The sequence below is a fragment of the Rhodamnia argentea genome, chromosome 1 (genome assembly GCF_020921035.1).
Source record: "Rhodamnia argentea isolate NSW1041297 chromosome 1, ASM2092103v1, whole genome shotgun sequence".
NCBI lineage: Eukaryota > Viridiplantae > Streptophyta > Magnoliopsida > Myrtales > Myrtaceae > Rhodamnia > Rhodamnia argentea.
Genome location: NC_063150.1, coordinates 26,374,727 through 26,391,428, shown reverse-complemented (window position 1 = coordinate 26,391,428; position 16,702 = coordinate 26,374,727). Strand labels below are relative to the sequence as shown.

General features: G+C 42.0%; 2 protein-coding genes across 4 annotated transcripts; both read right to left on the bottom strand.

Moving 5' to 3' along the window:
* Window positions 1-1,111: 1,111 nt before the first annotated feature.
* LOC115753668 (putative tRNA (cytidine(32)/guanosine(34)-2'-O)-methyltransferase) lies at window positions 1,112-11,459 on the bottom strand. 3 transcript variants are annotated; one of them, XM_048273635.1, is made up of 13 exons: window positions 10,795-11,167; window positions 10,155-10,164; window positions 9,903-9,966; window positions 9,726-9,819; window positions 8,522-8,571; window positions 7,382-7,431; window positions 5,608-5,716; window positions 4,564-4,624; window positions 4,419-4,471; window positions 3,515-3,607; window positions 3,086-3,149; window positions 2,219-2,326; window positions 1,112-1,742 (listed from the first exon to the last, which is right to left on the bottom strand). In XM_048273635.1, the coding sequence occupies exons 3-13, from the start codon at window positions 9,927-9,929 to the stop codon at window positions 1,501-1,503; spliced, it is 951 nt and encodes a 316-aa protein (XP_048129592.1). In that variant the 5' UTR covers window positions 9,930-9,966; window positions 10,155-10,164; window positions 10,795-11,167; the 3' UTR covers window positions 1,112-1,500. The 3 variants fall into 3 exon arrangements, with proteins under 3 accessions (XP_048129592.1, XP_048129587.1, XP_048129595.1); XM_048273630.1 differs by lacking the exons at window positions 10,155-10,164; window positions 10,795-11,167 and adding an exon at window positions 11,253-11,459; XM_048273638.1 differs by lacking the exons at window positions 10,155-10,164; window positions 10,795-11,167 and adding an exon at window positions 10,179-10,286.
* A 2,053-nt stretch (window positions 11,460-13,512) lies between these two features.
* On the bottom strand, window positions 13,513-15,163 carry LOC115728665 (protein ENDOPLASMIC RETICULUM-ARRESTED PEN3). The gene is given in 2 exon segments (XM_030659010.2): window positions 13,513-14,703; window positions 14,706-15,163. Coding segments are annotated over 2 exon segments (1,473 nt in total). The 5' UTR covers window positions 15,040-15,163; the 3' UTR covers window positions 13,513-13,564.
* Between the last annotated feature and the right edge of the window lie 1,539 nt (window positions 15,164-16,702).

Below are 16,702 nucleotides of genomic sequence, written 5' to 3'. Positions count from 1 at the left end.
AATATAAATTCAGCACAGCCCACCCACAGTCAAAGTAACTCTCTCTCTCTCTCTCTCTCCCTCTCAGAGGCACCACAAAACAAGTCAGGCAACTGCTTTCTATAGAGCGAATTCTCTCCTTAGCATTCCTTAATGTCTAGGAAAGCAAGCAAGAGGGTGAGTTTCAGTCCGGACATCGACGACAAGCCCGCAATCCTTCTCGAACAGGGCGGAAGCACCAAAGACGGAAGAAGCAGAAAGAGGGTTGCCGCTGCATGGTCGTTCAGGCGCGCCAAGGAATCGCAATTCTCGCCGTCAGAGTTTTTCCGGCACCTCGGAGATAAGGCGAGGGAAGTTCTGAGATGCGTGTCGAGCAGCAGGTCCTCACGTAAGGTGTCGTCATCGGCGCCACGGTTCGTGAGGTCACGGTCCTTGGCGGACCAGTCAGAATCCCACAGAGCGGAAGCTGTTGATGATTGCATCAAGTTCTTGAATTCCTCGTGCTCGCTGCGGAGATCGAATTCAGTTGCAAGCGCCTGTTGACGCGCCCCCCTTTATTTCGGTGGCTATCTGCTTTATGTCGAGGCATATGATCGCGCAAACGACGTAAGGGAAGCGCGGGAGTTGTGTTTGGGTGATCATCGAGAATCGTTTTTCAGGTGAGAAAGGCACGAGGTATATATGCTTTAGGTGCAAACCAATTTGGGGTCGAACTGTGAAAATCACGTGTTTGTTCAGCACGTAGAAACGTGTTAAGGAAATCAAATGGAAGTTGTGTAGCACGCACGGTGTGAGTGCCCTTTCTCCATATGAATTTGATTGTACTGTGGCAGCCACTGTCCCTTTGGTAAATAAAACCAATTCTTGGACAAAATTTTCCTCTTGATTCCGACCGGCTGGTCCAACAAAAGCTCTCTAATGTAAATGATACATGCGTACAAGAAAACTCAATCTAAGTATGTCGAATTCAAGTAATAAACCACCTCCGGTTCATGAGTTGGCCGAGGGAAACTCGATACATGAGGTCTCTCTTCCGAAGAATGTCTGGTTCATGCATATGAATCTCCCAGCATAGTGATATGCCCACCCTCCATTAGAAGTCAAAAGAAGAGCAAGAGATCCTGATTCTTTCTCGATTGGCCCATTTAGCCACTAGGATCGTTCTTTTTGCGGGCATATATTCAAAGAAAAGTATTGTAAGTACCACATGCAATTCTAAAGCGTGACCAATTGTCCTTCTCGGCAACAGCTCTCTCTCAACCTTTTTGACTGCGCTTAAATGCGTCTGCACAAGTTCTTGGCCACTCCTAACCTCTCTCAGACAGAGAAAACAAAAAGAGGGACAGTCTCTTTGCGTGTTCTACACAGCAAACATTGGAGAGATTGCTTAGTGCTCCTTGTGAGAAAAGGGGCCTTAAATGTACAAAGCACTCATGTCCATCATTCAATAACATGTTGACCGACGTACACATTAAACCTCTTCTAGGTCTGTGAAATTGAGGTAACATTCAATGGCAAGAATCAGGAATCCAAGGATAGCTTTTCGAGTTCTTGAACTCCATGACAAGAGGCTTTCTTCAACTCCAGAGCTCTCTTGTAAGGAGGGGCAATCGGGGGTTGCACAGGATCGAGGCTCCTGTAAGTCCCGTCAGGTGCTTTAGGGAGCGGGTACGATCGGTCGGAGTCATAGCCACTGAGGTCGCCACAGGCTAGAAATGGAATGTACACCTTGTTTGGTCCCTCCAACCATCCACTACTGCAATCTGCCACGCACCACACAACGAAATATTTACCACATTGCCACAAATGACTAAACATCATTCAAGAAAATCAGGCACTTCATGGAAAGCCCCTAATATTGGTAACTTCAACTTTGATAAAACACTTTAACCACAAATCACTAAACATCATTCAAGAAAATCAGGCGCTCGACAAAAAGCCCCTAATATTGGTAACCTCAACTTTGACAAAATTTAACAAAATTTTAATAAGATAATGATTTAATAATAAGAAGAGGGAACAGCTAAGCAGAATATTCTCTTTCCTGCAGATTTTCGTTATGCCCCGAATACGACACGGAGCTTGCAGCTGAAAGGTCTTAATCACATATTCAAGCTACATCTATAGAGGCAATAAAAATTACGAAACAATATAGTTTTCAAAAAAGTCATCTAACATCAGTAGGCAATCAATTGAAGAAGAAGATGAAGGAAAAAAAGCACAGGAACATAATAGTTACCTAGGTCATCAACTCCAGATGGACTCCCAATCTTTTCTAAAAGGTGATGCAAGTCCTTTGGATTAAATCCTTCCGGGGGAGAATAGTTCTCACAAACAGCAAATGCCTCTGTAGATTTAAAAAAATTGGCATGAGTTTTTATCATTGTCTAGGAACTAACGAAGAGAAAAATCAATAGCATTTATGTCAAACAAGATCATAGTAATGCATAAGATCTTCTGATCAGGAAGAAAGTCTCTAATCTGGTAAAAACCCTAAGCAACCTGCTTGGTTGATGCTGCCAGGAACAGTAACAGGATGCTACAGAAAATAAATCAGACCCGCTCAGGCAAAATAAGATAGGACAAGCTTTTTTCTTTACTTCCTCACACGAGGGTCTACTCTAACAAGAACTCAAAGATGCCTGTCCAGAGCCACAGCTAGGTCATTGGATGTTTTCAAGAGTTCCTTTCCACATATACTACCTAGATTCTAGAACAACAAACATGGTCATGTACCACAAGGTCTGCTTTAACGTCTGCTCTGTTTTCATCCCTACATCAGTAAATTCTCCAAACACTCATTGATTATGATTTCATCAAGCGTTCTCATACGAAATGGAAAAAATTTCTTAGAGAATAAAAGGCAAATCGAAAGAGAAGACAAGGAAAATCATGTATGAGCTTCTATAGAGTTAAAATACCTCTTATATTATAAAAGAACTCTGAACTAGGTTTGAAAATCTCTATCATTGTTAAACAAACTTCATATTATGGTAACTATCCCATCCTTTGCACATTATGAACGATACAGAAAACAAATGAAAGCTAAGAAAAATGAATTAGTAGCTGACCATCACGGTAAATTTAGAGAAGACAGAACTCCTACCGATGCTGGAATTGCGACTGCTTTTTGGCTTTGCAAATGTCACAATAGGGAAGAATAACTTCAGCTGCAACAAGCAAACAAAACAAAAGATGTGGAATGATGATGTAACAGCTGAAAAACCACACATCAACACAATTGCAAATGATATCAACACAAGATAATTTTAATGACAAGCTTGTGAAAAACGAATAAAACACTGTGCATTGGCAACATCACAATTGGCAAAGGATTGGCCAACTCCCCATGACAATTCTTGGAGTGAAAACTAAAAACTTTCTAAAATTATTACGCATCAGTATCACTTGAAACAATATAGAACATATCGGATACTTGATACAAAGCACAAAAACAATTTTAATGTCATGTAAATTCTATATGACTACCAGCTACTGTAAGTGCAACTCTCGTAAGAGCAAATAAATAACTTACCTGGCAATAAAGAAGACTCGTGTCTTTCCCACGAAATATTTTTGCGATAAACTTTCCACCTTCTTTTAGTACATGAGTAACAATAGTTAGTCCCTGCAGAATGCAACAGATGAGTATAGAGGATGAGAGGTCTTCCTACCAGTGTCACTCGTGGCTGAAAACAAAGTCGTACTTGCAACCGTTAGCATCTAAGAATCCTAAACTGGATTGATTTTATTGACATACAAAAACTACACTTGGTTTCAGTGGCTACTGGAACTACAAGGTACTATTGAGCAGGACTCCCCCATTTTTCCAGGTTAGCTTTCTCTATGACTTCATTTTTCGTACTCTATTTTCCCTGGCTCACTTTATATTTACAGGTAATACGGAAACAAGGAAAACAGCTAAGTGGACAAGCTAATCCCGATAGTTGAGATACCTAATTAGTAATTACGTATGTAAAGTCTAAACAAAGGGACGAGTTAGCTCAATTAAATAATGCCATAATACTGAGACAAGAACTCGAAGACAACCCTATGCAACTGAGCGAAATCAGTCACAGAACACAAAAAGAGCTTGTACAGGAGGATTTCTGCTGCTCACTTTTTCTCTCTCAATTGAACTTGTTATTTGGCATCCAAAGCTTATAAGTCCAAAAGTAGAAACCAAAAAACATGTCTTCACTTGTACTGACTTCTTTAAGTCGACACAGAGATTATAGTTTCAACATCCAAAACACAGCATTTCACTGAAAAGTAAAGCTCCACTGAAAGTGTAAAAACTGCAGTTGAAGCCAAAAAGCTAAAGTCTAAAGCACCCTAATCGAGCCCTTAGTATTGCCGCTGAAGGAAATGACAGCAAAATTTGAAAGATTACAAGTCATATGTTATAGTTTACCCTTAGGAGGAAATACAAAACTTACAGCTAAAATTAGTTGAGACTGAACAAACTCATCCATGTCATGAAGACCAGTGACTGCAAGTTCCAGAAGTTGAAATAGCCTCAGTGAACGTTTCACCAAAAAGAGCAGGTATGAACGAGCAGGTGGCACACACTACTACACTCACCATCAGGAGCGCCGTCGCAGACTACCAGGTCAGCCTTGCAACCGTCAAAATGTCTGATTACCTAGCCACACAGAGAGAGAGAGAGAGAGAGAGAGAGAGAGAGAGAGAGAGAGAGAGGAAAACTCAGTAATCTTATAAGATAAAAACTTATGAATCCTTGAACTGCAAGGCCACAAAGATCTTACATAACATCCTGGAAATTAAAAAATAAAAATAGCTCTGCTTGCATAATGTAACAAAATGGTCCCAGTACAAGTTTTTTAGTCTGGATTTTGTCGAAGAGAATGTTTACATACACAACCCTCCCAAAGAAAAAAAAAAACACACATGAAAATCTGGTGTGCTATACTAAAACCAAGCCTACTCCACCTGTAACAATGTACATCAGGCTAAGACATTTATCCATCCAAAACGCAATTAGGAAATTGTAATTATTATGTAATCTTTCTTACATCGATGTGTTGGGCTACACATGATATCTACATAGATATTCTGAATGGCTTTCCCTAAGGAATCATTTTCTCATTGAGCTCGATGGATATCACTTGAGCAGAACCAGCCATTTCAGTAAATCAACAAGGAATACAATCAACGATCGAAGAACACTACCTTTTTGAATCCCTCAAGCTGATAGCAAAGCTCATATTTCATACCCTCTCAAATAAAGTTACTTTGCATATTCAAAGATGATCTTCTTCTATATAAACAAGCCATCTACAACATAAGCTATACTTTCTTCCTAGCATTACTTCTACAAAACTTCTCCAAAAAACAATTTAAAGCAAAAAATCACATGATTATATCTCAGTAAATTAAACAAGCCATGACCTGTTATGGTCCATCTGACATTTACACCAAATTCATGCTTTAAAACTTGGAAAGGAAAATAGAAAGTCAATATTGTTCCTACAAGCATGAGTAAGGGTTTAGTTTCTCTTTTTTCTTTTCAAGATTGGTCACCTAGTACTATCTCATTTCCCATTGCCAGTTATAGCTCACTGACCTTTAAGTGTCACATATTGCAAGCCAAATAATTTTTCTTACCACTTCAGCTGTTCGGGCATTTGTTATGTCACCCTGTACTTGGATAACTCCCTCAATTGGAGCCATAGGCTGTAGATCAATTGCGACTATAAGAGGAAGATCACCTTCCCTGCAGATTAGGACAAGGAAGAATGGTCTAAACAGAGAACCTGAGCAAGAACACATACATCAAGATGTAATACCAATAACTCCAAGAAGCAATAACGTCAAAATCCAATTCTCAGTATGGCTATGAAAAAAGTTTGTCCAAAGTAGGCGAAAAGGACTCAGTACTCTGAAGTTCAATATGCATGTTTTCCAGAAACCCATGTTCAAACAAGATTTGGAAGCTTCACATGTTAGAAAGTCTGTCAAAGGCTTTTACATGGGCTTCACGACCCTTATCCAGTACGGACATATGGTTCAACAGTCAGGTCTGTCCACTTTTGGTATCTCAGATGATTTGCATTGTTTATCATGATACTCTACTCCAAGTCACCTACCCGATATGAGGACCATAGAGTATAGAGTGAACTGAAGCATCCACTTAACATAAATTTAGACAGTATCCAGTGCTTTTAACAGAGACATCAAGCTTTTTGGAAGTTTCTCATGGTTAAATGCCATAGAAGCAGTTCAGATTAAGGACCGGTAAAATTTATTCTACACAGATATGATGAGATCCATACTAGGAACTAATGTTCAAACTCTCTACTCTCCATTTGCTATGGTGTCCAAAACTATTTGTATGATCTGTAACAACCAAACTCAATTTTATTGTCTCTCACCCATAACATTCTGAGGACACCATAGCTGAATTACCAAGGGTAATCTATTAAAAAACTGGGGAAGAGTACAAAAAAGAAGCATGGTTGGTTCACCAAAGGCTCATTTAAATAGACACCTGAGAGTTTGTCAGGTGCGAATACAACAACAGCCAAGTTGCACTTATGATTATCCATAACTCATAAAATAACCAGCCACTATGCTTTAGTCTGATTCCCCATCTGTGATGAAGTGCTATAAAGTGAACCAAAGACTCGATGGACGTAAAACATATCCAAGGATACATATAAAAGAATCGTAGAATAATTATCTGGGCTCTACAATGTGCAAGTCAGTTACCAGAGGAAAAAAAATATGACTTCCATGATGATCAAGTAAAAACCCTAAAGGAAGTATCTGAAAAGATATGATAGAAGTTGACAGACCCGCAGGTATGAAGGCAGTTGCCAACTAGAGCGCCTACAATTTTTTTATCATCTAAAAAGATACATTTGAAAAACGTTTCAGAGATATATGGCCTAACATCCCATCTCACAAAAAATCTTGATGTTCATTTTCAACAAAGGCTTATAAAGCCTAAAGTTTCCTTTACAGTATTTGAAACTTGCTCAAATTGGATGCCTATCTCAACATAGATATGATTAATTTTGTACACATTGCGTCATTTCCGTTCTGAGTATAGTGTGATGCATGGAACATATGACAAAGGTGTGACTCAGGGTTATCAACTCTTGAAATTGTTCGCACATAATATATCAAACGGAAAGTTTGGCCATTCCAACTTTGGAAGAAGCATTTGATATATCCATCACGTCCAGATAACAAGAAAAAATAAGTCAACTAATTCCTGCACAGATATGGCAGATTGAAGATGCTCTCATAGCTAAAGATGGTTTTGATCAATTGAAGAAAAAGCTAAACCTTAGCATCACCTCAGTAGCAATTTTTACAAAAAGAGAAATCATAGTAGCATATACCAGCAATATTTACATGATCGATGAATTTATACCTAGCATCAGGTGAAAGCTTCGCAGGAAGATACAATTTACGACTTAAAACCTGGACATAAAAAGCAGGCAGCATAAGCTAACTTTAATTTATTTTAACCAGCACAATCCTACATGGCAAGAAGCCCAAAGGAGAAGCTGTAGAGGAAACGATGTTCATGACACAATTATACAAATAAGGAAGGAATTTACTCAGAGATTGTTCAATTCCAGCAAACATGAGACTTGAGTCAGGCAAGGCAAGGCAAACATTTTACTGAGGATCTCACCAGATTGTGGTTTCAGAAGAATATACTTTAGGATGAAGGAAACACTTTAAAAGAAACACAACCATGTCCAACAATGTTTCCCTATGCCCGCAATGCATTCCGCTAATAATTAGCTATGCACAATTCAAACATAATTATCATAACATGAACATAACCAGTTTTAACCAGTCTTTCACATAAGAAGGAAAGCTGTGCTATCTAATGCCACCAAAAGGAAAAAGCAGAAACAGCTTCTGAAAAGAGGGATCACAGTATAAAATTACTTACTGCATGATCATTGATATACCTTGTGCTTCCATGTACACTAAGACCTATACGGTATTGATATCACAGATACAGTTTTCATGTTCAGGTGCTATCTAATCATCCAACTGATTACATGCAAAAATGTACGTTTAGCGATAGGAAGAAAGATACCTAGTAAATAAGTGTTCTTTTTTCCTTGTGGTATGCTCATTCAGAATAATTCATATGCAGAAAATGAACCAATTGACATTTGCTTACATCTAAATACCTGATGACTGACTGGATTGTTCTCCTATTAACTGTCAAATATTATAACTTCTTTTAGTCTAAGAACATTCCCATTCTTAAGTAAACTAAGGCTCTTGGCCTGTTTTGGGATTTACATAAATAAGTCCTCTTCAACTTAACTTTTCAGTGTGAACAAATATCTGAGAATCAACTCAATTACAGAATTGTCTTTCTAAAACCTTATGAGGATATTGTGCTGTTGAAACTTGAAGGTTTGACCATTGACTAAATGAAGAATCATTCTCAGTTTCACCAGAGGTTGCTAGGCCATCAATGTTCATACCATTAGTGCAACAATTTCAGGATGATTCATTACATACAAAAAGTTGAACATTATACCTGACTCCAACTACCAGGAGCAGCACATAAATCTACTACACGTTTCACTCCTGCAAAAGCAAAAATAAAAGCACAAGAAAGGTCTCGGTATATCAGATATGACAATTACGTTTCCTCAACTGCATACACTTTTCAGCAAAAAAATTTACAATTGGCATGTATCTCAAAATATGTATGCCTAATAACAGATACATCTCTTTCCGCTTGTGATCCCTGCAGCATGCATCTACTACAGAAAAACATGAATAAGTAGCTGTGATGATTTTGACGCTCGATGAACCTTACCCTTCAAGCATGGCATGAACAATAGAGACCTGATGCTTTGCCAAAGATGCAGCACCAACCCACATTTGAGACAATCAAACACTGACTTTACTTTCTAACATTGAGACCCACGTGTTTTCAATTCCCTATTTCTTCAATGGTTCCTTGAGTTGAATTTTAAGTTCCAATGTGTTTTAAATTTCCTTTGTTATCAATTTTTCCTAGTCACTACTGTAAAGTGACCCCTCGACTCGGTGCTTTCTTCAATTCTTTGGTGGTGAAAAATATAGGTCTTTATTCTTGGCTGGTGGAAGACTCCTTTATGCCTAGGTGATGAATTTCATCTATACCAAAGTTACTTTCCACCAAATACTCTTAGCATCTTCTTAATCTCACCACATCATATAGAGAAGGTATATTCATTTTAAAGAGAGAGCATCCACTAAGGGACATTGGGAACTGCTCTGTGGTGTCACTTCAGCTTCCACATCTTGAATTACTTGAATACTTCTAGCTCAATGTTGGACAAAGTAGCAAGTCTGTTTTCTCAATCACTTGAATCTCCAAAGTTCTGTACTAATACAAAGTAATTGACTATTGGCAACAACAACAATAAATAAATAAATAAATAAAAGAACCTACTACTGATTCTGTATCAGAAAAAGGAATGAACTAATCATCTTTACCCGGAAAGTCTTGGATAGAGAACTTCTCTTTCAACAGGTTATGTTTGACTTTAATATGCATTAAAAATCATTTTATTATGTATACTAGATGTCTAGTGATAAATTTATTGTTCTAATAACATTTTGCGAACCCCCTATTGATCTTAGTTGAACAAACGATTTTGACTACCTTGATCTCTTCTATTCACTACCCAACCTCACGAGAGAGAGAGAGAGAGAGAGAGAGAGAGAGAGAGAAGAGAGAGGCTCACTACCCTCAAATATATTGAACTCCTCGTCTATTTGAAGAAGTTTAAAAGCACTTCGAGCGCGCCAACCTTCTTCTTTTGCTTTCCGATAGTAGATATCCTACGAAGGAATTAACTCTGAGTTTGAGAACGGTGGAATAGGACAATCACATCAAACAGATGTCCTAAAAAATGTTAAGTTACCCTTTTGTCCCTTGAAGCTTTGCCCATGTCTTATTATGCTCTTGTAAGAGGACTCCACAATCCACTATATTCAGAGAATGAAAACAATATCAATAAATTGGACAAAGGAGCAATATCAACTACAGAAACTATATTTCGGGAAAGCAGCTTCATGTGGAATAAAGTTCAGGTTTTCACATGTTCAACAACAAATCTCTCAATTGTACTTCCAGTTACTCATAATTTCCAAAATTACTTGTCAAATTGAAGAGCCACAAGATTCAAACAACATCAAACCTCGCTAAAAAATGGAATACAGCCTAAGGCTATTGGCCAATAAAAGCTGGTTTAGCGGCTTTGCTCCTGTTTAAAGTAATTCATGAAAGGTGGTTCAACTTTGACTAGAAACATATTAAAATAGCTTGTATACATTGACCACCTACATGAGTACATGATCAGTTAATGACATAGAAAAACATCACCCTGAATATCAAACCTTGCCAAAAAATTGAATACAGACTAAAGCTATTGGCCAATAAAAGTTGGTTCAGTGGCTGTTGCTCCTATTTAAAGTAATTCATGAAAGGTGGTTCAAATTTGACTTGGAACATACTAATATAGATTGCATAAATTGACCACCAGCATGAGATTATGCATGCAGCAACAATCTCAGCAAAATTTCGGAATGCATGAGGTCGATGGGCACCCCCCATTATGCTATGGACATTTGAGAGGAAATCCCAATTATCAATACTAATTAAATGATGGTCCAACACAATTCTTCTAACAGTTAAAGACATGAAGTGCGCCTGTCCAGAATTAAATGCTTTGAGCAAGTCGTCCCTTTTCCTTCAACAACTAAAACATGCCACAACACATCAGACCAGCTCATGACAATGTAAGGCATTCAGTCTCATTGCAGGTTATCACTAAAAGGAGCACCCATAACCATCTATTCCGAGCTGAAAGTGAGTTGTAATGGCACCGGCATCTCCACAGAACAAAGTCTAACCATGTACAGTCGTCATTCTTAGCTAAGGCCGAGCTTAAAACTTTTCATAACAAAATAAACATATGCTCTATAGTTATTCAATTGGAGGACTTCTGCATGCATTTAAAGAGCATTTTCTACAACAAGGACGAGGCCAATATTGGTTTATTACGTCAAACAGCTGGAGGGCATTTCCAGGTTAAACAGCAATTAGCGCCGCACGAAACATCACAAACACGGAAACTATCAAGAACAACACCCGAGCTAAGGTAACTTGGCAAAAGAAGCTAATGAAAGCGCAACTTCGGAGTGAGACAGTAAACACAAAAGCAAAATCGAAAGAAAGAGAGAGAAATTACAGAGTGGCGAAGAAGCAATGCCGCGATCAACCGACAGAAGGCGTTGAAAGGCGAGAGAGAGAGGGGGACGCTTTCGACGGAGCGCTCAGCCGGGCAACGGCGGAGACGAGCGGATGATTTGCTGCTTCTGGGCCGTTGGCGGTGGAACTATTTTGGCAACGCCGAGCACGGAAGCAACATCTGTTCCGTCTCCAGGTGAGCGAGGGCGTTCGCCCACGTAAAAAGAAAAGGGAAATTCGGAAAATCGCCCCCTATAAATTATTCGTATTCAATTTTGGCCCTTATGCTATATTTCGTTGCAATTGAGCCCCCAAATTTATATTTTCGCTCTCCGGATTCCCAAGAATGCTCGAGTTCGGTTCGGTCGTTATACTTTGTATTTACGAGCTAGGGGTGTTAACGGGCCGGGTCGAGACCCGGCCCGGCCCGAGTTATATGCCCTAACTCTTCGGGTTGGGTCGGGTCGGGTCGGGTCCCTGTTTTTTTTTTTTGGCGGGCGGAGCCTCCTATAAACAGCATGAGGAACACTCATAAACATACCCAAAACCAGAAGCAAACTGTGCAACTAAATTTCACCATGAAATATCAGCAAAACTATTGAAGCGCCAGTAAACCCAGCAACCACTACTTACTCAAAATTCTCAACCACTGGACTCACGATAGCAGCACAAACACAAATCTTGCAATCCAGAGGAGACCAGGAATGAGTCTCCCCCCACCGTTGCAAGAGAGAGCCAGCGCCCAAAGAATCACAAACGACAGCTTACCCACAAATCAAGACGAGAAACTAAAGCAGGCAAATAAGAAATTACAATAAACACGATAGCGGATTCAAGACCTACCTAAGCTTTTTTTTTTCTCTGGGATTCTGCTCTTTGCGACTGTGAATGACTCGGCCTCGAGAGCTTCGAGCAAATCACACCTCTTCTTCCCACAAAACTTTTGGCGAAATCTTGAATGGCTATATTATATATGTAGTGGATAACTCCGTCGATTCATCGTCTCATCATCACAAATTTGCAGGTTTGACTGTAGAATTTGGCGTTGTTTTTGAGCCACCGAAAATCACCCGCTAAAGAGGCTGAAGATTAGCAAAGAAGCGCTTGAGTCCGGCGATTGCACTCGATCCATAAAGTTCATCGCCAAAGCTTGCTGTCTCGATCCCAATTTGCAGGTGCCGGACCGATCAAGCCCATCGCAGTCGGATTGGCAGAGGCCGTCGGTTCGACACCGAGGTCCGTCGACTAGTTCGTCCTTGGCGAGCGCGACGTACACCGAGGAGCAAATTGCGATCGTGAGGAAAATTAAGGAGGACTTTTATGAGAGGAAGTCACAGAAGAAGAGCTAGGCTTGTCAGTTTCCGGCCTTCCTTTTTCCTTTTGAGCCGAGGCTTATGCGGAACAGATCGAAACCCAGCCCGAAAATAAAAACTAATTTTTTGTCTAGTAGAGCCGGCGTGAGCTTTTTTTGACACCCCTATTTATGACGACGATATTAGTTCTCATACAATTTTTTTTTACAAGACCTCGTAGCATTATTGATTAGACTTTTTTTTGGTAAGGATTATTGATTAGACTTTAGTCATAGTTTATTACATGTTCACTAAACACCTTAAAAAAAACCTCCAACTTCAACTTTTATTTCATATCGAGCTGCTCTCTGGAAATATAGTTTCTTTAGTCGATATTGCTCTTTTGTTCAATCTATTGATGCTGTTTTCATTTCCTGAAATTTAGTGTATTGCGGAGTCCTCTTACAAGGGGCATAATAACCAATCTGAAGAGTACTTTTCAATCATATTGGAACCGTGTTTGACATCGGTTTACTCTTCATGTTGCGTGAAAGCACTTGCAATCTCTCTCACAAGATTATCTCAAAAATCCTCGGCAAATAGACTAAAATCATGGCTTTCCGATATAATCTCGCCCCAAGCAGAGTGCAATTTGTAAGCGGAAGACGAAAACGAAAGCTTCGATTCAGAATTTGGGAGAGAAAACGAAAGCTTCGGGGCTGTGTTGAAATTGGATTCGATTTTCTTCTTGGTTGGTACTGAACCGTCATTGTTTAGCAAAACCTGTCCTCGGAGATTGAGGCAAAACATGTTAATTGAGTTGCGTGTCTTAAGAAATCGAAAAAAATCGGGAAATTCAAATGCCTAGGACTTTCTTATGATCAGGGGCGAAACAAAAAAACAAATGTTCGATTGGATGTTAGCAAGAGTATACATGAAGTTGGTAGGACGGGAGGAAAAATTGAAGTCGAGGGTGGAAACCACTCCAAAGGATTTTAATCTAAAGCTATTGACAGATTCAAGTGTCAAAAATTCAAATAGGTCACGAGGCCGGAACAGCAGCAGCAAATCCAGAGCTTTCCCACACCTCAACCCCCTCTACACCCTCCCTACTCACAAACAACCTATTCCCACCACCGTCTATCCGCCGTATCACTCCTCTCTCGCACTCCTCCGCCTCCGCCACCGCCACCGCCTCCGGTGCCACCCTATTCACGTAATTCCTCCTGTACATTCCCTCCCCCTCATCCTCCTCCCTTCGGCGTTCTCTGTCGCACGCCGCCGCCGCCGCCCTCGACCACACCTCAAGATCCCCTTCCCTTCCCACGAACACCTGCCCCTGGTAGCAGCGCAGGACGCTTGTCCCGCCGTTGCTCGCCGTGTTCCTCATGCTCGGGTTCTTTTCCCTTAGGTACACCCACGGGTCGTCCCCCAGCTTGCGCAGATCCGCCGTCCCGAGGTCCCCCGACTTGGAGCACACCTTGAACAGCCTGGACGACTCCGCGTCCGCGTCCACGTCTGCGAACGAGTCCCCGAACCGGCTGCTCCGCCCCGACCCGGGCTCGCTCGTCTCCCAAACCACCTTCCCGGACCTCGGGTCCCACAGCCTGATGTAGCCCGAGTACCCGAACGCACCGCACATGACGGCGCTCCCGGCCAGGAGCCCCATCTCCGGCAACCAGGCGAGCTTCCCGGCGGCCATGTGCTTGGTCGAGCTGCCCGGCTGCCGGCCGAGCGCGGACGCGATCTGGAGCGTGGATTTGTCGACCTCGAGGACGCAGTTCTCCTTGTGCGGGCACTCGAAGGCGGCGTAAACCGAGCCCGGCGAGTCGGCGACGGCCGTGACCCAGGCCTTGTAGATGCGCGGGTCCTTCGGGTCGTTCCAGTGGGCGGCGCCGACGTGGAGGCCGCTGGAGAAGTCGTAGAAGTGGAGGCCCGCGGCCGATTCCGACCCCGCGGCGGCTATCTCCGTCCAGACGCGGCGGATCGAGGTGACGTCGTCGAAGTGCGTGCGGATAGTGGCGGAGTGGCAGAGGTTCCAGTCGTAGCTGGAGATCTGGCCGCCGTGGGCGATCCAGACGGAGCCGTCGGGGTGGGCGAAGAGGGCGGAGGGGAACCCGTCGGAGGCGGGGCGGATGGTGGCGACGACGGAGGCGTCGATGCCGGCGAGGGGAGGGGGGACATGGCGGAACGGAGGCGGGAGTCGACGCCGTAGTAGAGGGCCTCGTCGGCGAGGTCCTGCTTGGAGAAGCGGTGGGCGGTGGAGGGGAGGCGGTTGGTGCGGAGGAGGGAGAGGATGACGGAGAAGACTTCCGGATCGCGGTCGATGAAGATGGGGCTGGGGTTGGGATCGGGGTCTTGGGCGGCTCGGCTTGAGAGGGCGAAGAGGAGGGAGTCGGGGCCGGGGGACCGGAGGGTGGAGGCGGTAGTCTCGAAGATCTTGCCGCCAACGTTGAGCTTGACACGGTCGGTATTGGGAGGCGGCAGTGCGGCGGGGTTGGAATCTCCGTTCTCCATGGCAAGACGACTATGAATTTCTGCCACTGCGATGGGGATGAGCAATTTGCAACTGAGCTTCCAAGAAGGAAATTGTTGAGGAAGGAAGATTGGTGCTCGTTGAAATGACCTTTGTGTCCCAATTTTCTTTTTTAAAAAATTTTTTTTTTTTTTAAAAAATTTTTTAAGGAAAATTTTTTTTTTTTTTTTTTTTTTTTGTGCTTTAAAAAAAAGGGGTGGTTTTAATTTTTTGATTGTTAGCAGATAATTTATGCTTAAATTCTTTCTTTTAAAGATCAAAAATTCGTTTTTCAGGACCCGAGCAAACATCAACGCCGTAAAGAAAGACCTGGCGCTTGAGCAGAGGGATCTTAAGTCCCTGACGCCTAGTGTCGGGTCCATAAAGGCTAGCCAAGGATCCACCGGGGTTGGGCTTATTTACTCGATGGTTGGGCCCTAGTCCACAAAGGATAGGTCCAGGTCTCTCAGGGTTGGACTCGAGAAGCCAAGGCATGTGAATGGGCCCACAAAGGCCCAGCCCAAGACCTTGATGCTCGTGCCTAGGTTCTTGACAGCCATGCTTGGGTAGACGAAACCGGTTCCGGTTCCTAGGCCCAACGATTCTTTTTGAGCGGGCATCCTCCCTTTTTTTTTTTTTTTATAAAAACCGGCCAGGAACCGCCGGTTCCGACAATTATGGAACCGGAACCGGCCCTTGAGGCTCAGTTCCGGTTCGGTTGAGATTGTGGGCCCGGTCAACGGGCCGTTTCCGGCCTCACGGTTCATTTTTGCCATGTCTATGCTTGCACGACCTAGAATCACTCAAGTTATTGGACCAAAAACCAGAATCATCAAGAGCGGAGGGCATTCCTTAATGACTGAACCCGAGTCAATAGAAGGTAGATCCAAGTTCCTTGAGGCCGAGCTTGAGACCTCGGTGCCTGCAATTAGGTACATGGCAGTGTGCCCACATACTTGGCTTAACACCCAAATTATTGGCATCCATGCTCGGGTCCATCAAAGCCAGACCTGAGTCGTCGACACCTGTGCTTGGGCTCGAGTACCCCAGGGCTTCATTTAGGACCTAAGCACTTGAGCTAAGTATCCTAAGGCTAGGCTAGAGATCTAAGCACATGAGCTCTGGTTCCCTGGTTCTTGAACGCTGGATCTTGAGTTGTACTTGAAACTTTTTCTCAAATGTGTGTTTTGTAATTTTCTTCTAACAAATGTCGGAAAATGACTTTCCTATTACTGCAAATATTGCCAACCATAAGAAAATGACCATTGTTTTCTTGAAAATAAAATTTTCCAGCAAAGCTCATTTTTCGTCAAACAAATGGAGCCTAACATGATGGTATTCACTAACTATAATTGATCTATGGATAACTTTTTTCAACAAATAATGTTTTCAAGAATGTTATGCATTGTTAATCTATGTGATAGGCCTTGTTTAAAGAAAAAGAGAACATGTCTACTCATATAGTTAGCATCTATCATGTTGGGAAAACAAAGAAAAAATACGTTAGTTTCTGCCACACGACATACAAGAATTAGACAAATTTCTCATTCTATTGGAGTGCTTATTTCAACCATAAAGAAAAAGAAATACCGATGAAAAACCATCAGAGATATAAACTTATTGAGGGGGCTATTTTCACTTCTAGTTTGACTAAGCTATTGCTTT